Source organism: Aethalodelphis obliquidens, unplaced genomic scaffold, assembly GCF_003676395.1.
Source record: "Aethalodelphis obliquidens isolate GAN/ISIS:26980383/991018 unplaced genomic scaffold, ASM367639v1 scaffold9, whole genome shotgun sequence".
NCBI classification, from domain to species: Eukaryota; Metazoa; Chordata; class Mammalia; order Artiodactyla; family Delphinidae; genus Aethalodelphis; species Aethalodelphis obliquidens.
The window spans coordinates 15,292,422-15,318,850 of NW_020837953.1; the positions used below are offsets into that span (position 1 = coordinate 15,292,422).

Genomic DNA, 26,429 nt, shown 5'->3' on the forward strand with positions numbered 1-26,429 from the left:
ACTTCTGAATAATTTGTCTTTATAGCAACCAGCCTAGGTAGATCATCTCTAACCTTTACAGCCAATTTTTTTGCTTTATTTCTATGGGTCATACTAAAATACTGAAAGCTGTAAATCAAAAATCATATTATTGTTTTCCAACTATGATACCGTCAGTTTAAAATGAGAGAGATGTAGGGAATATTTGATTTTTATCTTTTGGAGGGAACATAATCATCACTCAAAAACTGTTTATTAAATCAATAAATGTCATGGTGCATCTGAAAATCCTAACAAAGAAATTAGAGTTTTGAGCAATAACCATCTGTCAGTATAAAGACTATAACTCTATATAATCTTTGGCTAGAACTCTAATAGTTCTTTTTATGTACATTTCGGCAGTTGCATTGCGTGAACTCTCTCCAGTTTAACCTAGGGTCACAGTGTCCTTTGCGACACTTCCATATATATGTATCCCCTTTCCTGATACCACAGAAGTACAAATGGGAGCCCGTCAAAACTGCTATGACTGGGCTTCCCTGGTGTCGCAGTGGTTGAGAGTCCGCCTGCCGATGCAGGGGACACGGGTTCGTGCCCTGGTCCGGGAAGATCCCACATGCCGCGGAGCGGCTGGGCGCATGAGCCATGGCCGCTGAGCCTGCGCGTCCGGAGCCTGTGCTCCGCAACGGGAGAGGCCCGCGTACAGCAAAAAACAAACAAAAAAAAACTGCTATGACTTTACTAGCCATTATTAATACTATAAACATTACTATCTTAACATATTACTTAATATATAATTTTTAAATAAATGTTTTTTACCAAAGTAATTCAGATTTGCTGTAGAAAATTTGGTAAACCTGAAGCATATGAAAAAGAAAATAAAAATCACCCATACTATAATCATACCACCCAGAGATACTCACAGTCAATAGTTTATTTCCTTTTAGATACATTCATATCTGGGTTAATATTCTAAGTATTATATTTAAAAATTAAGATATAATTCACATATCATAAAATTCACCATTGAAGTGTACAGTTCAGTGGTTTTTAGTATATTCACAAAATTGTGCAACCATCACCACTAATTCCAGAACATTTTCACCACTGCAGAAAGCCACTGTTATCATTTAGGGAAAAGTTTATGTGAGTGTAGGGAACTTTTTACTAGCCATGTTCCCAGACTCCAGGTAAGGGTCAACCTTGTGAGCAAGCCTTTCTAACCATAGGCAGTTTTAGGCCTTATGGTGACTCTTTTCTGCACAGTAAGAGTTTCGTATACATCAGGATTCTAGGCCCTCATAAGATTATATGTGCTGCAAATATATTTTCCTACTCCTCTGCTTCATCTTTTACTCTTTTTGTGGTATCTTTTGATAAATGAATGTTTTTAATTTTAATGTAGCCAACTCTATTATTTTTTTCCCTTTATGGTTAGTATTTCTTATATCGTTTTAAAGAAATCCTTTGTCTACTGGAAAGTCATGAGGATATATACCTTTATTGTTTTCTAAAATTTTATAGTTTTGCCATTTACATTTATGTCTGTAATTCACCTGTAATTGAATTTTTACAGATAGTATTAGTAAGGAACCAGTTTCATTTTTCTCCACATATATATAACCAATTCCCAGCGTTTTTGTTTCCCCACTGCTCTGTCATGCAAACTATGTCATATACCAAGTAATCATATATGTGTGGATCTGTTTCTAGAATTTCCTTTCTTTCCTAGTGGTCTCTCTGTTTATTCCTATCTTAATTATTAAAGCTCTATTTTAAGTCTGATAGGCTTATTTAATAGGGCATTTTCTCTTTCCTTATTATTCTTTTTGGGAGTGCTTGGCTATTCTAGGTCTTTCATACTTCCATATGAAAGTTAGAATTAGTTTATCAAATCTGTTTTTAAAAATAATAATGTATGATTCCACTTATATGAGATACTTGGAATAGTCAAAACCAAAAAGACAGAAAGTATAATGGTCGTTGCCAGGGGCTGGCAAAGGAGAGAATGGGGAATTATTGTTTAATGGGTATAGAGTTTCAGTTTTACAAGATGAAAAGGATTATGGGAATGGATGGTTGTGATGGCTGTACAACAATATGAATGTGTTTAACATCACTGAACTGTATTTTTTTTTTCTGAACTGCATTCTTAAAAATGGTTTACATGGTACATTTTATGTTATGTGTATTTAAATACAATAAAAAAGAAAGAAAGGGTTTTTTAAAAACTGGGATTTCATTAAATCTATAAATCATTTTGGGAATAATCATCTTTACATTGACACTTGTAACTCATCAACATGATACATCTCTTCATTTATTTAGATATTCCTTAATTTAAAACTTTATCTAAATAAAATTTATAAATTATATCTATAAAGTTCTTATAAATCTTTGATTAGATTTACTCCTAGGTATAGTATATTTTAAAATTCTATTTTAAGTGGTATTTAAAAATGTTTTTTTCATTTTCTATTTGTTGCTAGATAAGCATTGCATTAAAACTCAAATTGTAGCAGAGCCAGCTATCTAAACTATGAAAATATAGAAGTGTTAAAATGCAAATTGTATCCTCAAAAATTACATGGATTGTTTGGGTGGTAGAATTAGAAATAGATAATAGCCCACTTTGCTTCATTAAGTGGGCTTTAATAAATGACAGTGCTATGGATTCAAAATAACACTTGGTGGGCAAATAAATTTTAAAGAATAGTATAAAATCAGACATAATAATTGAATTTCTGACAACACAGAATGCTGCTGAATATTGTATTGTGATTCTAGGCTATTAGTATTACTAAATCTTCTCATATGTGTCTCTTTTATTTAACTCAGGTGAAAAGGATTCAATGATTTTTGACTGTACTGAATGCTATGATCCAGTTACTAAACAGTGGACAACAGTAGCTTCAATGAATCACCCCCGCTGTGGCTTGGGAGTGTGTGTGTGTTATGGGGCTATCTATGCTTTGGGTAATTACACTCTCCAATTTAAGGATATCTAATATTATTTAAATTCTTAGTCAAATTCTGCTTACTTTAGAAATTTTCCTTCCTTCCCATAACAAACTTGTGTCTTTTTAGCTTTAAAAGTTCTTATTCTCAAAATTATATTACTTGGGAGATATTGTCAAGTATGGAATTCTTAGAAGGAGATGGACATAAAATATAGATGAGATGTCTAGGGGAGCATTTTAGCTGACTAGTTAAATTTCATGGTTAGGATAACCATTCTGAATACACAGACGTTGTTTCAAAAAGTTGTTTTGCAAAGTACCATATTTCCTATGCAATAGATTGAAGTTTTTGGTTTTGTTTTGTTTTATTTTTAAAAAATCTCTTGTGAGGGCTTTCCTGGTGGCGCAGTGGTTAAGAACCCTCCTGCCAATGCAGGGGACACGGGTTCAAGCCCTGGTCCGGGAAGATCCCACATGCCGCAGAGCAACTAAGCCTGTGCTCCATAACTACTGAGTCCACGTGCCACAACTACTGAAGCCTGTGCACCTAGAGGCCATGCTCCACAACAAGAGAAACCACTGCAATGAGAAGCCCGTGCACTGCAATGAAGAGTAGACCCTGCTCACTGCAACTAGAGAAAGCCAGCGCACAGCAACAAAGACCCAACACAGCCAAATATTTAAAAAAAAAAAAAAAAAAAAGATCTCTTGTGAAACCTAGGCAGAGATTTAAAAGACCCAAGTTCTACTTACAATCAAATTCTAACTTTTCATGTGATCTTGGACAGATAACCTCTCTGGTCCATAGGATAATCATCCATAATATAAAGTTGTCAGATTAGATGTTTTCTAAGGTGTTTTTCTTTTTAAATATTTATTTATTTATTTGGCTACATCGGGTCTTAGTTGCGGCACGCGGGACCTTCACTGTGGCATGCGGGATCTTTTCATCGCGGTGCGTGGGCTCTTCCGTTACTCCGGCAGGCTTCTCTCTAGCTATAGCACGTGGGCTCTAGAACACGCGAGCTTAGTTGTCCTGCAGTATGTGGGATCTTAGTTCCCCAACCAGGGATCAAACCAGCATCCCCTGCATTAGAAGGCGGATTCTTAACCACTGGACCGCCAGGGAGGTCCCTCCAAGGTGTTTTTCATAAATAAAATTCCTTTATTCCAAAAATAATATTTTTCTGTTTGGTTTCAGGTGGTTGGGTTGGAGCTGAGATAGGGAACACCATTGAACGATTTGATCCCGATGAAAATAAATGGGAAGTAGTTGGCAACATGGCTATGTCACGCTACTACTTTGGGTGTTGTGAAATGCAAGGTAATTGCTTTATAAAATATTTTTCCTGAATATATATTTCTTAAAAAAACTGTTTGAGCTTGAGGCTTTATTTTCACAAAAGTATATTTTATGTCTGTTAGTTTTGAATAATTGACACTAACAGTGTGGAAATTCTGCTTCTAATCTCCTATATTTTTAAACCTCTTATATCTTTATTTCTGTATTGCCAAAATAATCATTTTTTTCCCCAAAATAAACAAAGCTAGAATTAAGAATTCCAGATGGGCAAAAATACCTAATTAGCAAAATAAGCATTTGAACTGTCATCCATTATTGTTATTTTCTCTCCCTTGTAGGCCTTAGTATATATTTCTAAGTAGGGAGAGATTATCAAAAACAATCTTCATAGTGTCATAGGCTTCTTCAGTGTTTTTTTATAGAATACATTGTGATTCAGTACACACACAATGCTATCACAGATTTGAAAAATGTTGTACTACATATTAAAGTGGTATACAGATGTTATTTTAATTGTAATTGTCTATTATACACTGAGAGGTAATTAATAAGCACTCTCAAATAGAACCTTATTCTCTGTCCAGAAATGGAGAACAGATTTACATGTACCTGTAGAGTAGGAAGCAGTCTGCCCATTGTTATGTGACAATTCAGCCTGCTCTGTTCCCAGCTGAAATTCTTTCTGCCTTCTGAGCACCTTCTCAGATTTCTGCTAGCAGCTAAATACTCAAATTACATGGTGCAGACTATGTTCTATTGTTTAATATTATAGTGTTCTCTAATTGTTTTTTATTTATTATTTTTATCTTCCCATCTAAAATCATAGAGCTAGAGAGGCATCTTGGAGATTCTCTATTTCAACCCCTTTATTTTTAGATGAGGAAGCTGAAGATCAGGAGGCTGTGAGTTGTCTTTTCTCATAGTTGGTTACTAGCAAAGCTGGAGCTAGAACCCAAGTTTACTAACATTTAGCTCATGTTTCTTAAAATGCCATTCCTTGGTACTTCCCTTGTGGTCCAGTGTTAAGACTCTGCACTCCCAATGCAGGGGGCATGGGATCGATCCCTGGTCAGGGAACTAGATTCCGCATGCTGAAACTAAAGATCCCGCATGCCACAACAAAGATCCCACACGCGGCAACAAAGATCCTGTGTGCCGCAACTAAGACCCTGTGCAGCCAAATAAATAAATTTTTTAAAAATGCCATTCCTTATAACTTCTCACTTTAGACCTCTAGGAACAACAGTAGATACTCAAAAAAAATAATTGTTGATTGTCAGAACCATTATTTTCAGTTAAATTTAATAAGGAACTCTGAATTACAGTCTACTGTACAGTATCTGATACCTTAATCTAGCCATAAACTATTCTAATTTAAATTCATTTTGTCCATCTGAGCAACCGTTAGGTTGTCACCAACAGGGTCATGTCATTCCCAGTTTAAGTGTATGACAGTTTTTAAGGGGGAACAAATCCTTCTCCCCATCCTTTTTTACCTATATGTGGTAGCAGTGGATCTGGAACTTGAGATCATTAAGCAAACAATAAGATCAGAAATCCTTGTCTGACAAATTGTTTTGTTATAGCATCATTAAGTTCTTTGAAAATTCAATGCCACTCTATTGTACGTGGGCCTCTCACTGTTGTGGCCTCTCCCGTTGCGGAGCACAGGCTCCGGACATGCAGGCTCAGCGGCCATGGCTCACGGGCCCAGCCGCTCCGTGGCATGTGGGATCTTCCCGGACCGGGGCACGAACCCATGTCCCCTGCATCGGCAGGAGGACTCTCAACCACTGCGCCACCAGGGAAGCCCTTCAATGCCACTTTAAATTCATACCCCTAATTCTTTGTAACATGCTTAAATGAGAGCTGTGATAAACTAGACAGAAGTCAATTTTCTCTCTTAAAAGAATATTGTAAGCCCTGCATTAAGTATAATATCAGATAGCAAACTTAAATCACAATTATTACTTTTTATAATTATTTGTATCCTATTTTCTATAGCATCTGAGCAAAAATATTCCATTTCCAGGTTTAATTTATGTGATTGGGGGCATCAGCAATGAAGGAATAGAGCTTCGTTCTTTTGAAGTTTATGATCCACTTTCCAAGCGTTGGTCTCCACTTCCTCCAATGGGAACCAGAAGAGCATATCTTGGGGTGGCTGCACTCAATGACTGCATCTATTCTATTGGAGGGTGGAATGAGACACAAGATGCTCTTCACACTGTAGAAAAATATTCCTTTGAAGAGGTAGGTTGGATGATTTCAATTGTTTAGTGTCCTGTTATTCTTTTAATGTCTGTAATGATCTGTAGTGCTGTGTATCTTTCATTCATGATATTATTTATAGGTTTTTTCCCTCTTTTTTGTTTTCTTTTCAAAGAATCAACTTTTGGTGTCATTGATTTTTTTCTATTGATTGTCCATCTTCTATTTCATTGATTTCTGTTACTATTACTGTTTCTTTCCTTTCTTCTATTTGTTTTGGGTTCAATTTGCTCTTCTTTTTCTAGATTCTTAAAGTAGAAACTCAGATGATTGATTTTTAGACCTTTCTTTTTCTAGAATATAAATCTTTAAAGCTCTAAATTGTTTTCAAGCACTGCTTTAACTGCATCCCACACATTCTGATATATTGTATTTTAGTTAGCATTTACTTCAAAATAGCTTTTAATTTCCCTGGTAATTTCTTCTTTGACCAATGAGTCGTTACAAGTATTTTATTTAATTTCCAAATATTTGGGGATTCTCTAGATATCTTTATGTTATTGGTTTAATATAATTCTACTGTGATCACAGAGCATATTTTATGTGATTTCTGTCTTGGTAAATGTTTCACGTGCACCTGAAAAGAATTTGTATTCTGCTGTTGTTGAGAATAGTGTTCTATAAATGTCAGTTAGGTCAAGCTGGTTAGCATTCAGGTCTTTTCTAGTCTTTCTCTTTTTTTTTGGCCACACGGTGAGGCTTGTGGGATCTTAGTTCCCTGACCAGGGATTGAAACCATGCACCCTGCAATGGAAGTGCAGAGTCCTAACCACTGGACTGCCAGGGAATTCTCTTCCCTAGTTTTTCTAACTTGTTCAATTGTTTTGTCAATTACTAAGGAAGAAGTGTTGAAATCTCTATCTGTAATTATGGATTTGCCTGTTTCTCCTTTCATCCCCGTCAGGTTTTGCTTCACATATTTTGAATCTCTGTTATTAAATGTGTATACATTGATTATTATATCTTCTTGATGAATTGATCTTTTTATAGCCATGAAATGTTTTTCTTTATCTCTGGCAGTATTCTTTGCTCTGAAGTCTATTTTATCTGATATTAAGGTAGCCAAGCTATATTTTGATTAGTATTTACATTATATACCTTTTTCTTTCCTTCTGCTTTAAATCTGTCTTTAAAAACTACATCTCTTGTAAGATAATACATAGTTGTGGTCTGTTTTTTCCTACAATTTGACAATCTCTGACTTTCAAATGGGCTCCTTAGAATTTTTACTATTTATATATAATGTAATTATAGATACAGTTGGGTTTTAGACTCTTATTTTGCTGTTTTTCTATTTACACAATCCATCCTTGTTTTTTCCTCTTTTCTGTCTTTATTTTTTGGCTACACCACACGGCATGTTGGGATCTTAGTTCCCCAAACAGGGATCGAAACCACACCCCCGGCAGTGGAAGCACAGAGTCTTAACCACTGGACAACCAGAGAAGTCCCCTTTTCTGTCTTTATATTGTTATTGTTTAGTATTCCATTTTATTTCTTTTGTCCAATTAACTATATCTCTTCACTCTTTTTCTTAGTGGTTGCTTTTGGGTTTGCATTATATATAAGAGGTATTTTAATGCATTACATCTACATTCAAATAATATCATACCAGTTCACTTTTTTTTTTTTACATCTTTATTGGATTATAATTGCTTTACAGTGTTGTGTTAGCTTCTGCTGTACAACAAAGTGAATCAGCTATGTGTATACATATATCCCCTCCCTCTTGAGCCTTCCTCCCACCCTCCCCATCCCACCCCTCTAGGTCATCACATAGCACCAAGCTGATCTCCTTGTGCTATACAGCAGCTTCCCACTATCTATTTTACAGTTGGTAGTGTATATGTGTCAGTGCTACTCTCTCAATTCGGCCCAGCTTCCCCTTCCCACCCTGTGTCCACAAGTCTGTTCTCTACATCTGCGTCTCTATTCCTGCCCTGCCACTAGGTTCATCAGTACCATTTTTCTAGGTTCCATATATATGTGTTAGCATACGGTATTTTTCTCTTTCTGAGTTACTTCACTCTGTATGACAGACTCTAGGTCCATCCACCTCACTACAAATGACTCCGTTTTGTTCCTTTTTATGGCTGAGTAATATTCCATTGTATATATGTACCACATCTTCTTTATCCATTCATCTGTCAATGGATATTTAGGTTGCTTTCATGTCATGGCCATTGTAAATAGTGCTGCAGTGAACACTGTGGTACATGTATCTTTTTGAATTATGGTTTTCTCAGGGTATATGCCCAGTAGTGGGATTGCTGGGTCTATTTTTAGTTTTTTAATGAACGTCCATACTGTTCTCCATAGTGGCTGTATCAATTTACATTCCCACCAACAGTGCAAGAGGGTTCCCTTTTCTCCACACCCTCTCCAGCATTTATTGTTTGTAGATTTTTTGATGATGGCCATTCTGACTGGTGTGAGTGATACCTCATTGTGGTTTTGATTTGCATTTCTCTAATGATTTACCACTTCACTTTTTTTTTTAAAGAATTTTTATTTATGTATGTATTTATTTATTATTATTATTATTTTGGCTGCATTGGGTCTTCATTACTGTGCATGGGCTTTCTCTAGTTGCAGCGAGCAGGGGCTACTCTTTGTTGCGGTGCACGGGCTTCTCATTGTGGTGGCTTCTCTTGTTGTGGAGCACGGGCTCGAGGTGCGCAGGCTTCGGTAGTTGTGGCACGCGGGCTCAGTAGTTGTGGCTTGTGGGCTCTAGAGTTCAGGCTCAGTAGTTGTGGCACACAGGCTTAGTTGCTCTGCGGCATGTGGGATCTTCCCAGACCAGGGCTTGAACCCGTGTCCCTTGAATTGGCAGGTGAATTCTTAACCACTGCACCACCAGGGAAGTCCTGCACTTCACTTTTAATGTAAGAAACTTACAAAAACATACTTACATTTCTCCCTTCCATCCTTTGTGCTATTGTTGTACATTTTACTACTATATATATAGTAGACCCCACAATATGTTGTTGTTATATTTGCTTAAGCAGTCAATTATATATAAGTAAATTTTACTGAGAAAATATTTCATAATTATGCATATATTTACCATTTCTAGTTCTAGTCATTGTGTACAACTAAGTTTCTATCTCATATCATTTTCTTTTAGCCTGAAGAACTTCCTTTAATATTTCTTTTTGTGCTGGTCTGCTGGCAATGATTCTCTAAGCTTTCATTTTCTGAAACTATTTTTCTACCATCATTTTTGAGAGATATTTTGCTGAGTATAGAATTTTAGGTTGTTCTTTTTTTCCCCATCACTTAACATTGTTGTTTACTTATCTTCTTGCATTGTTTCTTTTTCTTTATAATTTTTAAGGGAATATAGTTGATTTACAATGTTGTGTTAGTTCTTGCATTGTTTCTGATGAGAAGTCAGTAGTCATTCTTATCCTTGTTTCCCCATGTATGTAATGTCTTTTTTTTTTCCTTTGACAGTTTTTTTAAAAAAATATTTATTTATTTTTTGGCTGCATCGGGTCTTAGTTGTGGCATGTGGGCTTTTCATTGTAGTGCGCAGGCTTCTGTTTAGTTGTGGTGCCTGGGCTCAGTAGTTGCTACGTGTGGGCTTTGTTGCCCCGTGGCATGTGGGCTCTTAGTTCCACAGGGATCGAACTGGCGTCCCCTGCATTGCAAGATGGATTCTTAACCACTGAGCCATCAGGGAAGTCCCTCTTTGACAGTTTTTAAGATTTTTCTCTTTATCATGGGCTTCCAGTAATTTGAATATGGTATGTCTTGTTGGATTTTGGTGTTTAACCTGCTTGGAATTCATTGAACTTCTTGAATCTGTGGAATTATAGCTTCCATCAGATTGGAATATTTTCAGCCTTATTCCTTCAAATATTCTCCTGCTGTCTTTCTGGGACTTAAGTAACATGCATGTAAGGCCACTTGATATTGCCCCATAGGTCACTGAGGCTCTGTTAATTTCTTCCCATCCTTTTTCTCTCTGTACTTCAGTTTGTTTTTGTTGGTTTTGTTTTACAGCTTTACTGAGGTATAATTGACCAAAAAAAATTGTATAATTTTAAGGTGTACAGTGTGATGTTTTGCTCTATGTATACATTGTGAAATGATTATCACAATCAAGCTAATTAACATACCCATCAACTCACATAGCTCCCTTTTCCTTTTTTTTATGTGAGTGGTGAGAGCACTTAAGGTCAGCCTTCTTAGTAAATTTCAAGTATACAGTATAGGGGCTTCCCTGGTGGCGCAGTGGTTGAGTGTCCGCCTGCCGATGCAGGGGACACGGGTTTGTGCCCTGGTCCGGGAAGATCCCACATGCCACGGAGCAGCTAGGCCCATGAGCCATGGCCGCTGAGCCTGCGTGTCCGGAGCCTGTACTCCACAACAGGAGAGACCACAACAGTGAGAGGCCCGCGTACTGCAAAAAAAAACACAAAAAAACAATATAGTATTCTTAACTATAGTCACCATGCTGTACGTTAGATTGCTAGAACTTACTCATCCTGCATAACTGAAACTTTGTTCCCTGTGCTTCAGTTTGGATAGTTTCTCTTGCTGTGTCTTCAAGTTCATTAATCAATGTCTAAACTTTTAATTTGCAGTGTCTAATTCCATTTAGGAAAATTTTCATTTCAGGTATTATATTTTCTAGCTCTAGAAGATCTTTTTGGTTGTTGCTTTTTAAATGTCTTCCATTTCTCTCCTCATCATTTTCATGTTTTCTTTTAGATCCTTGAATATATTTATGATGTCTGTTTTAAAGTTCTTGTCTGCTAATTCTATTATCTTGTCATTTTTGGATCTGTATCTGTTGAAATTTTTCTTCCTGGTTTAAGTCAGAGTGTTTTTGCTTTTCCACATTTCTAGTAACTGATTGGATGTTGGACATTGTGAATGTTATGTTGTTGAGTATTTGGATTTTGTCTTCTTCCTATAAGAAGTGTTGAGTTTAGTTTTGATAGACAGTTAAATTATTTGCAAATAAGATTGATTTATTTGAGACTTGTTTTTAAGCTTTGTAGGGAAGGTCTAGAAGATCTAGGTCTTTTAGGTATAGTTTAGCCCTACCACTGAAGTATGGCCCTTCTTGACTCTCTACTGTATGCCCTAGCTGTTCAACAAGGTCTCTTCATTTTGGCTTGTCAAAACTAGAATATCATAAAGATGCAGACGTAGAGAATGGACTTGAGGACCCTGGGGGCGAAGGGGAAGCAGGGACAAAGTGAGAGAGTAGCATTGACACATATACACTACCAAATGTAAAATGGATGGCTGGTAGGAAGCTGCGGCATAGCACAGGGAGATCAGCTCTATGCTTTGTGATGACCTAGAGGGTTGGGATAGAGAGGGTGGGAGGGAGGCGCAAGAGGGAGGGGATATGGGGATATATGTATATACATGGCTGATTCACTTTGTTGTTCAGCAGAAAATAACACAACATTGTAAAGCAATTATACTCCAATAAAGATATAAAAAAACAACAACTAGAATATCATCCAGTCTTGTGTGAGCTCTGAGAATTGTTAAGCTTACAACTCCTCTAAAGGAAAACTGTTTCTTTGCTCACAATATTTTGACACCAAATGTGTGGGTTTTCCACACCAAGCTCTTCTCCAATTCTCTGTGGACACCACCAACTGGGTGTCCTACAAGTCAGTTCAGTTCTGACACTAGCTATCCCACAGGTTAAGGGCTCAGTCCCACAAGACTGCCCCTCACTTTAGACGCCAGTCCTCAGGTTAACCACTGACTTGTTTACAAATTAAGGGTTCCCGTGATCCCTTCCTCAGGTTCAATAATTCACCATAATGGCTCACAGAACTCAGGGAAACACTTTACTTAACTATTACCAGTTTATTATAAAGGATATTGTATATTATTATAAATATAGAATAATAGAATAGAATATAGAATAGAATATATCATTTTTATATTCTATATTATTATAAAGGATACAAATGAATAGCCAGATGAAGAGGTACATACAGCAAGATCCAGAAGTGTCTTGATTACAGGTTTCTGCCCCAGTGAAGTTTGGGGTATCACTTTCCTGGCATGTGGATGTGGTCATCAAACCAGAAGTTCTCCAAACCCCATAGTTTAGGGATTTTTATGGAGGCTTCATCACATAGGCATGATCAATTATTATTTCAACCTCCAGCCCCTCTCTCCTCCTTGGGTGATAGGGTATGGACTGAACATTCCAAGCTTCTAATCTGGGCTTGATCTTTCTGGTAAAAGGCTCCCATCCTGAGGTTATACAGGATCCTGCCAAGAGTTGCCTTATTAAGGAGGAGACATTCCTATCACCCAGGAAATTCCAAGGGATTTAGGACCTCTGTGTCAAGAACTGGGGTCAGAGACCAAATATATGTCTAACTATGTCACATCCTCCTATTAGTTGTTTTTTGACTGTTCTCATAGGGGCTCATTTTTTTTTCTTTTTTTTCCACTTAAAAAAATTTTTTTTAACTTTCTCTTTGTTGTTTTTATTTTTTATTATTTTTATTTTCTTTCATAGAGTCTCATTTTATGCATGCATAGTTTAGGGGTATTCAGCCAGACTCAGGGGAACCTCTGTCCTCTAGCACTCTTCCTTGCATGTCTCAACTGCATAATCCTCTCTAAACTCTGATTTCTGTCTCCTGGATCAGCTGACTGTCATACGCTGCTTGGGATTCCCTTCCCTGTACTGCTATTCACAAAGCCCTCCAGGCAGAAAGCCTGGACAACCATGGAGCTCACATTGTTTGTTTCTTTTTCTGAATCACAGTTTTTCATTGCCTGTTGTCCATTGTCTGAGGACTTTATTTCATATAGTTTATTGAGTTTTCTAGGTCTTTATGGTAGGAGGGCAAGTTTGGTAACAATTACTCTATCATGACTGAAAGTAGAAATCCATTCTGTTTCCGTCCTTTTAACATGATTCCATCATTCACTGAGCATTTCTTTACTATCTGGCATAATAAAATATTTCAAGTACAAGAAAGCTTATACTTCTCTGATCTGGCCCTGGAATCAGTCATTTCTCCAAGAAGCATTAGTTCCTCTTAGTGAAGGACAGTATTTAGAAACCAAGATTAGGCACTCAGAGTACTCATTGCTACTGGGGTATTGCTGCTTCTAGGTATTTTCAGTAAACAGCTAAACATAAACAGTAAACAGCAAATGTATATATGTGTATATATGTATTCACACACACATTCATTTATAAGTATTTCTATATCTGTGCATATATGTTATAAAACCATGAGTTCACAATGATAGCACCAATTCCAGTATACCTCAGATTCTTTCAGGCCTTCGCCATTCCCATGTTTGTAAATACCTTCTCTATCAGTTAAAAACTTGGCTCCTGGTATTCTCTATTTACTTATTTGTTCAATGAAACAAATCTACCTACCATACTAGCTGTCTTCTCCACCTGCCACCTCTGCATATTACCCATCTTATCATTGCCCATGTGAGCGCCCCATTATTCTCTCATGCCCTCAGTTACTAGGTTGATGCAATTATGCTAGGAAAAGAAGAGAAAGTAGGTTGTATCTTCATTGAGTCACTGTTCTACCATGCATTTGTTTATTAGTCCATTTATTCATTCACAAATACTTACAGACCTGGGGAAACAAAGGCAAACTAAATATATAAGGCCCCAGCTCTCAAGAAGCCTACATTCTAGTGGGGAATATAGAGAAATAAATAGACAAACAATTGCATTACAGTTTATTAAGTGCTGGGATAATGGAAGTACAAGGTGTGTTATGCCATAGACTTATAGGTTAGACAAATTTTTTCCAAATTAATTGCCATGGAATACTATTTTTTTGCATTGTTAATAGGAATTTGGTAACATGAGTTGCCCTGGTCAATTATACTTAGGGAAAGTTGGATTAAACAAAGTTGAATACGTTTCTTACAGGACTTCTTTACAATTTATTAAATAATATACTTCATGAATCTTTATGCTAAGTCTCTCAAATTTAATTGACCACACAACCCTTACTTTTGTTTGTGAAACATCTTGCGGGAGAAAAGTGTTTCAGGGAACATATTTTATGAAATATGGATTAGTGTTATTTGAATTTTATGGTTCTTAAACTAGTTTTGGTTATTAAAATGTTCAAAACCTAAAGATTTTTAAATTTACTTTTTTCTCTTTATAAGTAGAAAGGATTTTTATTTTTATATTTTTTTATTGAAATATAATTCACAAACCAAACACTTTGAGTTGTTTCAGTGTTTTGGCTATTATGAACAGTGCTGCTATGGACATTTGTGTACATGTTTTTTTTGTGGACTGAATGTTTTCATTTCTCTTGGGAATATACCTAGGAGTGGAATTGCTAGGTCATATGGTAACTCTATGTTTAACCTTTTGGGGCACTGCCAGGTAGTTTTCTAAAGGGGCTATACCATTTTACATAACCACAAGCAGTATATGAGAGTTCTCATTTCTCTACATCTAATGCTTATTATTTATCTTTTTTTATTATAGCTGACCTAGTAGGTGTGGACTGGTATCTCATTGTGGTTTTGACTGGTACTTTCCTGATGGTTAATTAGGTTGAGCATCTTTTTTTTTTTTTTGCGGTACGCGGGCCTCTCACTGTTGTGGCCTGTCCCGCTGCGGAGCACAGGCTCCGGACGCGCAGGCTCAGCTGCCATGGCTCACGGGCCCAGCTGCTCCACGGCATGTGGGATCTTCCCGGACCGGGCCACGAACCCGTGTCCCCTGCATCGGCAGGCGGACTCTCAACCACTGCGCTACCAGGGAAGCCCAGGTTGAGCATCTTTTATGTGCTTATTGGTCATTTATCCTTCTTTGAAGAAAAAATCTGTTCTAATTTTGTCCATTTTAAAATGGATTATTTGTCTTTTTATTACTGGATATGAGTTCTTTATATATTCTAGATGCAAGTCCTTTGTCAGATATATGACTTGCAAAATTGTTTTCCCATCCTATGGTTTTCTTCATTTTCTTGATGGTATTCTTAGAAGCACAAAAGTTTTTAATTTTAATGTCCAATTTATTTTTTTCGCTTGTTGCTTGTGCTTTTGGTGTTATAACTAAGAAACCATTGCTTAATTCAAGATCATGAAGATTTATGCCTACTCTTCTTTTAAAGTTTTACAGTTATATTTAGGTCTTTCATTAATTTTTGAGTTAATTTTTGTATATGGTGTGAGGAAGAGGTCCACCTTCATTCTTTTGCATGTGGTAACCAGTTGTCCCAGCACCATTTGTTGAAAAGACTCTTTTCCATTTGATTGTCTTGGTATCCTTGTTGAAAATCAGTTGACCATAAATGTGAGGGTTTATTTCTGGACTCTTAATTCTATTCATTTATCTATATATTTATCCTTATGCCATTACCACACTGTCTTAGTTACTGTAGCTCTGTGGTTTGAAATCAGAAATTGTGAGTCCTCCAACTTGGAATTTCTTTTTAAAAGTTGGTTTGGCTGTTCTGGGTCCCTTGAATTCCATATGAATTTTAGGATCAGCTTGTCAGTTTCTACCAAGAAGCCAGCAGGGTATTGACAGGGATTACATTGAATCTGAGATCAATCTGGGGAGTATTGCCATCTTAACAATATTAGGTCTTTTCATCTTGAACATGGGATGTCTTTCCATTTATTTAGGTCTTCTTCAGTTTGTTTCAACAGTGTTTTATAGTTTTCAGTATCTTGCATTTTGTTGGTTAAACTTATTCCTAAATATTTTATTATGTTTGATGCTATTGTAAATTGAATTTTCTTAATTTCATGTTCAGCTTTTTTCATTCCTAGTGTATAATAATTTGATCAATTTTTGTATATTCATCTTATATCCTGAAACCTTGCAGCACTTGTACTCTGTTTTTGTGGATTCCTTAGGATTTTCTATGTACAAGATCATGCCATCTATAATTAGAGATCATTTTATTTTTTCCTTTCCAATCTGGATGGCTTTTATTTCATTTTCTTTACTAATTGCCCTCGCTAGACCCTCCAGTATAATCTTGAATAGAGATGGCAAAAGTAGAATTTTTGTTTTGTTGTAAAGCATAATTTTGATTCTCATGTGTGACAAGTTTCAAACTTTGGTGATATTTCAGGTTCCTTTCACTTTCTAAGTGGTCTCTATTATATGGGGGGAATAGAGAAAGTGAACTTTCTGAGGGCGCTTTCTCTTGCTAATGTTTCTCTATGGCTAAAAATGAATAGATTTTCATTTCAAAGTTAAGTGCTTATCAGTAATGTTACCTTGGTTTTTCATGCATAAATCTGAAATGTTATTGTTATTTACTGTATACTAAAGTCCTACATTATAGATTCAAACCCTAAAGATAATGTAAAACATGTTTCTGGTTTAACAGAGTTTATTTTGAGGGGACTCAAAATAAAAAGCAAATTGTAGTTAATACACTGATAGAAATGAAAGATAAACATTACTGAATGAGCCCCATGATTCCCTTACTCTTCTTGTCCAGAGCCATTTTTGTAGGGGAGCAAAGGTTAGCTCTCCCTAATGATAAACATAAACCCAACATCCTGATTTATCTTAACCAGCTATAGGTATTTTTGTGACTATATCTATCTTTTAAAATGAGTATTTTTTCAGCTGTGAAAACTTTGTGATGTATTCTGTAATTTCATATAATCAAATAGCCTTCAAGTTTAATATGGTCCTTCAATTTCAAAGGATTGTCCCTGGTGTTAGTATTTCAGAATTTCATTTAAGTTCAGATCAGCATCTATAATGTGCTGGTTCTATACTGGGTACCGGGATGTGAAGCTCATTAAGTTGCTCTCCTCAAAAAGTTCACTCTCTAGCACTGATGAATAATCTTTTTTCATCTTTTATGACTTTATAAACTTTGTGCATCATATGCTTTATTTTCAGATTCTTTTTTTTTAATCTGGAAACTTTTTCTTTTCTCTCTTGATTATTTCTCAGGAACTTTATTAGCTTTCCTGTTTTCTGGGTATAGACATTTTCCCTGGAGTAAGACTTTACAGTCATTTTGGATATAGCAGCTTATTGAAATTTCTTCAGTGAATAATGTATACCAGGAGTTAGCAAACTTTCTATTAAAAGGCCGGATAGTAAACATTTTAGGCCTTGGGGGCCACATACAATCTCTTCTTTTTCCATATATATTTTTTTAAATAAACGTTTTTTAAAATATTTATTTATTTATTTATTTGGCTGTGTTGGGTTTTAGTTGCGGCACGTGGGATCTTCGTTGCTACATGCAAGATCTTTAGTTGCAGCATGCGGGATCTTTAGTTGCGGCATGCAGGTTCTTTAGTTGTGGCACACGGGATTTTACTTGCAGCATGTGAACTCTTAGTTGCGGCATGCAGGATCTAGTTCCCTGACCAGGGATCAAACCCGGGCCCCCTGCATTGGGAGTATGGAGTCTTAGCCACTGGACCACCAGGGAAGTCCCTTAAATAACCTTTTAATATGGAAAGATCATTCTTAGTTTGTAGGCTTACAAAAATAGGCCCTAGTTTCCAATCCCTGATCTGTACTACCTTTCTGAAAATATGTTTTGCAAATTACTAACTGCACCAGATGGTCCTTGAAAAAAGGAATCCATGTTTGAATAAATTTGGCCAGTGTTGTTTACTGTATTGTTCTCTTGGAGATTTATAAGACCTATTATATTAAAGATTTTAAAAAGTCCTTCCAGACTTCCCTGGTAAATTTCTAGATTATCTCTTGGTGACCATAACTTATAATTAATCACAGATATATTTTTCATTACTTTCCTCTAAATTCACTATTTTAAACTTCAATTTAAAATGTTCTATATACTTATATGACTAGATTGTGAGTTTGAAATTTAAACATGTAAAAAGGACCAGAGGGACTTCCGTGGTGGTCCAGTGGGTAAGACTCAGCACTCCCAATGCAGAGGGCCCAGGTTCCATCCCTGGTCAGGGAACTAGATCCCACATGCATGCCGCAACTAAGAGTTTGCATGCCGCAACTAAAAGATCTCGAGTGCTGCAACAAAGATCCCCGCATGCCGAAATTAAGACCCAGCACAGCCTAAATAAATAAATAAATAAAAATAAATATTAAAAGAATAAATAAAAATTTTAAAAAAGTACCAGAGTACCTAATTTCTCAGCACTTTTCTCTGTTACCATGTTATGGCACTGCTAACTTCTTTTTTTCTCTTATCCAGGAAAAGTGGGTTGAAGTTGCTTCAATGAAAGTGCCTAGAGCAGGCATGTGTGCTGTGGCAGTCAACGGGCTTCTGTATGTTTCTGGAGGTCGATCTTCCAGTCACGATTTCTTGGCCCCAGGTACCTTGGACTCAGTTGAAGTTTATAACCCTCATTCAGATACATGGACAGAAATTGGTAACATGATCACCAGTCGTTGTGAAGGAGGTGTTGCTGTACTATGAAATAGTAAGCGTAAGAGAGCACAGGCAACATTTTGAAAATACAGGATCTCACCTTTTGCAAATCACACTTGTGTTTGGTGATAGGTCCCTTTCATCTGTTGAGTTTTCTGTGAATTTGGTAGATAAATGAGTAAAAAATGATTTTTTTAAAGAATTTGAGTGAGAAGCGATATGGAATATATCCTAAATCAATAAAGAGTTCACACAAATTTGCCAAGCTTACCAGTAGATATGCTGTTTATGCTCTAGAATTGTCCAATTAGGAGTAGAGTCCTATTTGTAAAAATGATTTGCTAGAAGCTTCTTGGCAAATAGTCCCTTTAGCTGCTTCTCCAGTGCAGTTAAGCTGTAACATGACCATTGTGTCATTTAAGAATATCAATGAGACAGTTTAAAGATATCTATACATTCATGATTCAATCCAGAGTGCAATTTTCCATGGTCATAGTTTACCCTACAAAGAAAAGCCAATGAAGCAACTTCCTACTTTTATTTTATTCCAGTTTTCACTAGTCCAAAACTTTTTATTAACAGCAAGAAAACTGGGAGGGACATGTGGGAAATATCTAGCTATTTATATATATAAGTTTTCACCTGTTGATAACAGCATAAAAAAGCTTTTGCTCACTTATGGTTTTGTCTTGATGCTGGAATGCAGATGAGGAATTAATAGGAGGTTCTTAGTGACAGTCCTTTATTGCAATAGGATGATGTAATGGGTGATAGAGCCCAGCAGGTTGAATGCACCTTTTTCTAAATAGTTACCAAAAATACGTTTAGCTTTGGGAAGAGGGAATTTATTAGATTATCAAGCTTGGTAAAGCATACTCACACTTGGGCAAGCCTAAATATGAGTTTAGTACAAAGCTGCTGCCTGGCTTGGAGAAGATGCAATTGTAGGTACCTGTAAAACTTTTTACAGATACTAACTCATAAGTGTACGCTGAAAGGCCTCTGACCCAAAACTGCTTCTCAAAACTTCTCATTTTCCCTGAGAAGCATTCTAAAGAATTGTTTTCTGTCCATTTCTGAGACGAAGATTCTTTGTGTACATGATCATCACTTTTAAATTATTTCTACTAGTCAGTTGGAGCCATATATATTAAAGGTCTTATACATTTAGGTTTACCTGGCTGTTCCAGGATTTGATTTGTATATCCCTGATTTCCCCTTTCCTGTACAATCCTCCAGTATATTATAGGCATCAGTGGCTTATTTAGATAGAAAACCTTTGGTAAGCATTAAAGACTCAGGCAGCACTCATATCCAAAATATTTGGATAGACTCACAAAGATACTTTCCTTCATAACTTAACCATATGCATATATTAAGAAAAGCTTACGTAGTGCAGACAGAAAGCTCTGTATCCCATTCTTTGGGGTACCCTGAAAGTCTGAAGGGTCACAGATGCCTGGCTGGGATCTGTAAAATGTCAAGGAATGAAGTATCAAGATAATTTGTAAACTATTTGAGTTGTAACTCATGTGCCTTTAATATTTCTAGTTAAAGAGAATCTGCATTCTGGTTCAAGAGATTTACAAATTTTCCTATCATTTAATTTTCATTATTGCCTGATGCCAACCTAAAATGGCACTATGAAGGGAGGCATTTTGTACTGCTGTGGCAGAAATGTAGTCAACACAATCAGTGTTTGGGCCTAATAGGTCCAGACAATGCCTGAAAATAAGTAATTATAAATATGATTATTTCCTAGGTAATGACAGATTGTTTTAAAAAGAATGTACTAATAAAGTATCTTGATTTCTTTGCTTTTTCTTGTATTACTAATTAATTTAGCTTATTAGCAGCATTCCTGGATTATCAAAGTGTAGTAGGACTGCCCATGATTTTTAGTGTTTCCACTTTAAGGACTTGCACATTTAGTTTTACATTTAATTCTGTCTTCTGAGCAACTGTTAACGTGACCTTCCTCCAAAATATTTAACAATTCAGTATACTTCTAAATATCCTGTCCAATGTACTTAAAAATCGCACACTGTAGAGAATTCCCTGGTGGTCCAGTGGTTAGGACTCAGAGCTTCCACTGCAGGGGGAACGGGTTCAATCCCTGGTCGGGGAACTAAGATCCTGCATGCTTTGTGGCGCGGGCAAAAAAAAAAAAAAGTGGGCAGTTAGCCTAAAAATATGACTTGCCCGTATTCTGAAAGATTGAGATCAGAGAAAAGTTTTAAGTTTGTGCAGTCCTCATGCAATTTAAGAGAAGCAAAGAAGTAATTTTCCTCACTGAAACAATCTGAGTAGGATCTGAGAAGGATCTTCTGAAGAGTATGAGCTTTCTTTCCTTCAGTATCAAGCTGTAGTAAACTTTTCTCTACATTAATAAAGAAGGATCGTGTGGTGATTTCAGCCACAGGCTTTTAACTGGTAAGCTTCTTAATGATCAGAACAAGCTCTAGCTCTATAGTGTTATATTTGTTAATATATAATTGAAACAACAGAATTGAAACAACAGAATTTATCGTCTCACGGTTTTGGAGGCCTGAAGTCAAGGTGTTGGTGGAGTTGGTTCCTTCTGAGGGCTACGAAGGAGGGATCTGTTCAAGGCTTCTCTCCTTGGCATGTAGATCTTCATGTTCACATGGTATTCTCTCTGTATATGTGTTTATCTCTACATTTTCCATTATAAGAACACCAGTAATATTACATTACAACCTACCCTTATAACCTCACTTTAACCTTATTAATAACTCTGTAAAGACCCTGTCTGCAAGTAAGGTCACATTCTGAGATGCTGTGGATTAGGACTTGAACACACAATTCATAAAAAAATCTTGTAACAGCTGTGTAACACAGTAAACAAGTTACCACTCTAGATTATGATCTTTCCACAGCAAGAATCATTAAAGTGAAAATTATATGTATATAATTTACTTACGAAATTTAAGTTACCTAATATTCGAATACTTATACAAAGGTAACGTATACTAGATGGTACCATTTCCTGATTTAAATTCTTATAACATTGAAAATGTTTCTTCTTTTTTATGAGACTAAGCATCTCAAAAGACTAAGTTTTAAAGTTAGAATTCAAGGTGTTGCTTTTACTGTTTTAAAAAAGCTTTTGTGTGAGTTGACATGCAAAACTAGATAGAACATTAAGATGTCTCCAGCTTGACTTTTCCTAGTTTGTATATCCTAGAGCCTTTATTCTTTTAACTATATAACTATTTTTGACCAGCTGGTGTTATGTTTGGAGATGTTGCATCTATACTCTGCCAAATATCCTGGTAAAACCTGGAAAATGTGTCTAGCTTTTCTTTGAACATAGTTTTTCCCTCGTGACACTGCTCCCTACTGACTTCAGAGCCACAGATCCTTTCAGTTCAAATAACTAGGTTGTGCCAGGTAAAAAGAGCTTGGAAATGCAATTCCCAGGGGCAACTGCAATGAAAACTCCACACTGGAGCCACCTATTGTTTTCAGACACTCATGGATACCAAGTTTTCGTGTGTGTGTGTGTGTGTGTGTGCGTGTGCGTGTGCGTGTGTGTGTGTTTTCAATGATCCTAAAGCTCTAGCACAAAGGTTTTTCATCTTTTAATTTACATTTTTCAAAACAATCAAAACATTGAAACTTTTAAGTGGATGACTATAAAGTTCATAAAAAGACTGAATGAGAACTATAACCTAATATAACATGAAAAGGACTTGTTAAGGGTTTTCAAGCTGTTTCTCAGTGATTCCTTATAAAATAAAGATTTCTAGAAATGAAGAATAATTTGGGAAGAATAAATCACCACTGGTGGGAAAAAAGAGCTAAACTGGAGAGGTAGAAAAAGGTGATGCCAAAACACAACCTTACAAGGCTCCTAGCCAACATGCTAACGTCATCTACAGAGTAGTTTTATATTTATTCTACTTGCCTAAGTCTCTTGGGTCCCTTCTCTGGATAAAAACCTTTAACTAGTAAAGTGATTACAAATGAAATAAAGGCCACTAAAGTGACTACTATCCTCAGGGCTTTGAACCAATGGGGATAATGTGACAAGAGAAAAAGTTCAGTGTGTAATGCTATCCCCAAACCTATTATTACTGTGACTATAGCTTCACTGAGTCTTTCAGAAATAAAGAACGCAAGCCATGAAAACACAACAGGAGCTGTACTATTAGCTAAATTGAGGAAGTCTGGTTTGGCTGGACTACCTTGTGGCAGAGTAAAACCCCATCTGATCCCTCCCAAGAAAGATAGGAAACTGGCTCCATAAGCCATCTGAGTAAAAGCTAATATGGGAATATAAGTCTTTGTCATCACCATGACCAGTGGTGGAGCAATGAAGGGGATTAGTCCTGCCAGAGTTATGTATAATGCTGGCTTTGGGCTGTCAGGCAGGTAACTGATGGTTTGTGGTGGCCTGGCTGGAAGTACTGCTTGCTCTTGCTTCTTCTTAAAGCTGCATGGGGAAGTGTGATAATATTGTGTCTTGCTCATACACACTGGAAATGATGAGACAAGCCAAGGCCTTGGAAACAAAGGGGAAAAGTTCTGCTGGAGGCCTGTTTTGAGAGAAAATGTTTCTGTTCTCCTTCTGACTCCTAGTCTGATTGTGGAAGGGTACTTCAGCATCTATAGGGAAAACAGAACGAGAAGACAAAAAACAGATTTAAAAAAAGGAAATCATCAAATGTTTTAGTCCCAATCTGAGACAATATAAAAACAAACCGCCTGCTTTCTGTTAGCACATCGAACTTAAAGAAAGGTTGGACTACAGGATGATGTTATTATTGCTGGCAAAGACTATTAAACAGCTATACAACATGCAAAAGAAACTACTGAATAGAAACCAGTGATATATTTTGGCCTACCACTAAACTTATCCCATGAAAGAAATATCTGAAGGAGGAACAGCTAAAGACTAGGTCTTCAGTTTTTGGCTTCTAAACTGCCTCTTCTATTTATAAATTGCAAAAGAAGCAGCACTAATTACTGTGGAAATGCTATTTTATGTAGAGAAAATTAAGCTTTAGACACTGCATAATTTTCATAGCTTCATGCCTTTCTACATATGTCTGCCTAGAATTCTAGATTACCATTTTTCTATCTAGGGAACTTATCTTTAAAAATTCGGCTTGAAGCTTTCTCCAATCTGATGTAATCCTCCTATAAGTACCATATACACACTTCCATCATAATTCTCACAGTGAATTAAAATCATGTGTTTACTTGTCTGTCTCAGTAGACTTGAGAGCCAGGACCATATATTTTTCTTTGCCTTAAAAAAAAAAAAAAAATCCCCAGTGCCTTTCATGGTACATGGCCAAAGCAATAACCTCTCTTGCTGATTCTGTGCTTTAGTGAGTAGATTCCATACTTCAACAGTTAAGCAGATCAACATTAACTCAAAAAATGTTGGATTAAAGAAAAAAATGAAAGTTATTTAAGAATCTTGGTGGTTAATCAAAATGCTAGGAATGATTCCATCTTGAGGCTTTTTTTTTCCTTTTTGTCTAGAATGTTCTTCCCTGAGGTACCTGCATGGCTCATTGCCTCACTTCTGACCACCCTATTTATAAATGCAATCCTTAAGTCTACTGTCCCTATTCCCCTTCCCTGCTCTATAGTTCTCCACAGCACTTACCACTTGACATATTAGATGTCACTTATTTATATTTTACTCTTCCCCCGATCAACCAGAATATAAGAGGGTAAGGATTTTTGTCTTCTTTTTCACTATTGCCTAGCCAAGCAATGCCTGGAAAGTAATGCTCAAATATTTGCTGAATAAACCAACCTTTGAAGATGCTCGAGAAAACTTCTGGATGAAGTGAACCATAGTGGGCCCCATTGAAAGTCTTGCTTAGGAAGATGCCACACAGTTCTGATTAACGTATTTTTATAGCTCAGTGGAACATCTGAATCAGAAGCATGTTGCTGTGTACAAAACAAGATGTCATTTAATTTTCTTCACTTTATACATAAGTTTTAAAAAGTAGTAATTCGGGATAATTTCTTCCATATAACAGTTCCTTTGAAAACAATAATTAATGTTTTCAAAATATCAGTAACATTAAGTAAATAGATCCTTTTCTTCTCTGAACCATTCTTTTAGCTTTTGCTGTTTGGTGTAACAGAAAGAGTAATGCACAGAGACAACAGATCTGGATTTTTACAAATGCCTCCATCATTTCCCAGCTGTGTGACCTTGGGTAAATTGCTTCCTTGAAGTGCCAGCTTTCTTATCTTTAACACTGAAAGTCATAGCTTGTCTGGTCTATTAGTTATCTATTTTGGGACTTAGCTTAAAGTAATGATAGTAGCAATCAATACAATTAGCTGTGAATCAGGCACTGTAACTATGTAATTACTGTAACTATTGAATAACCTCATCAACTTGGTGTTGAAAGGCAGTAATAGCCTGTTAAGTTAGAGTGCAGACTTTGGAGTCAAACAATCTGGGTTGGAATCCTGGCTCCACCACGTATTAGCTATGTGACTTTGGACAAATTATTTAACCTGGCTATGGTGCAGTTCACTCACCTATAAGGCTTATGATAACTACATAGGGTCGTTGTAAAAATTAAGTAAGTTAATACATGTAAAAAGCTGAGAACTGTCCCTAACACAAAGTAGGCACTCAAAAAATACTAGCTATTATTCCCACCTTACACAATGTAAGCAACCAGTAAGTGGCTGAGTGAGAGAGAATATTATTAATCCAGATCTGTCATATTTACATAAGTCCCATTCTTAACCAAAAGAATAAGGTGTCTAAAAATCTAAAACCCACAGTTGCTGCTTAATTTAAAAACGTAGTGAACTAATTTCTTGATTACAGATCTTAGGGCTGGTTCAAGAAATCCTGTACACCAGCCCGTCAATGTCTTCATTCTGTATATATGTATAAGGAAGCAAGTAGGGAGTTAAGTTATCCCGGGTCTCTGAATAGATGTTAGATGACACCCACATCCACCTACTGACTCTCAGACACACATACCTGCAGGGCCCACACACTCACCTTTGTTCAAAATCACCTTCGTAAGGGATTTCAAAAAGCTCAACGCTCCCTCAACCTTCCAAACTCCCTAGGCACTGTGACATGTGCTTTCCAGCTCAAGAGTATTAAAGAGAAAAGTGACAGCCTAAAGGCCGGGGACGGCAACTGGTGAGGGGGTTAAGGACAAAGACCCAAGGGTTAATCCGCTCAGTTTGGGTGAGAACCCTCAATATTTCCACTGCCCCAAATAAAAGAGTTGCAAACTGCAAGCCTTAGAGCAGACATCAGAGAAAAGGGGACGCAAAGATCCCCGGGAAACTTTGCCCAATAGTACCCGCGGCCTCAGTTTACTCCGAAGCCTTGGTGCCCCCCTTTCCCAACCTGCACCTGTGACAACAGCCCTACTACTCACCTGCCAGCGTCGCGCGGGGAGGTTGAAAGCTGAATTGCAAGAACAGCTTGGTACTGCGGAAAGCAGTTCCGGCAAGTGGGGTTAGATAGCCCTCCCCACTTCCTGAGAGCCGAAAAAAATGAGTCCGGGTGCAGACTTGACCAGTGCTAACTGG

General features: G+C 36.8%; 2 protein-coding genes across 5 annotated transcripts in view; one reads left to right on the top strand and one right to left on the bottom strand.

The window, feature by feature from the left end:
* Positions 1-20,681, top strand: part of IPP (intracisternal A particle-promoted polypeptide) — a 40,289-nt gene extending 19,608 nt beyond the window's left edge. For all 4 annotated transcript variants that reach the window (XM_027108693.1, XM_027108694.1, XM_027108695.1 and 1 more), the window contains 4 exons: positions 2,818-2,955; positions 4,141-4,263; positions 6,275-6,495; positions 18,687-20,681. In XM_027108693.1, coding sequence (XP_026964494.1) covers positions 2,818-2,955; positions 4,141-4,263; positions 6,275-6,495; positions 18,687-18,911 — 707 coding nt within the window. In that variant the 3' untranslated portion in view covers positions 18,912-20,681. The remainder of the gene's footprint in view (positions 1-2,817; positions 2,956-4,140; positions 4,264-6,274; positions 6,496-18,686) is intronic.
* A 1,772-nt stretch (positions 20,682-22,453) lies between these two features.
* On the bottom strand, positions 22,454-26,365 carry TMEM69 (transmembrane protein 69). The gene is made up of 3 exons (XM_027108701.1): positions 26,276-26,365; positions 24,661-24,800; positions 22,454-23,495 (listed from the first exon to the last, which is right to left on the bottom strand). The coding sequence occupies exons 2-3, from the start codon at positions 24,712-24,714 to the stop codon at positions 22,782-22,784; spliced, it is 768 nt and encodes a 255-aa protein (XP_026964502.1). The 5' UTR covers positions 24,715-24,800; positions 26,276-26,365; the 3' UTR covers positions 22,454-22,781.
* Between the last annotated feature and the right edge of the window lie 64 nt (positions 26,366-26,429).

What these genes read in the sequence shown, in the direction of transcription:
- TMEM69 (XM_027108701.1), bottom strand. Translation starts at nt 24,714, where the DNA reads ATGGGGCCCACTATGGTTCACTTCATCCAGAAGTTTTCTCGAGCATCT. An exon ending in TTTCTCGAGCATCTTCAAAG is followed by an intron (nt 23,496 to 24,660) that starts GTTGGTTTATTC and finishes TTTTCCCTATAG; the next exon opens with ATGCTGAAGTACCCTTCCAC.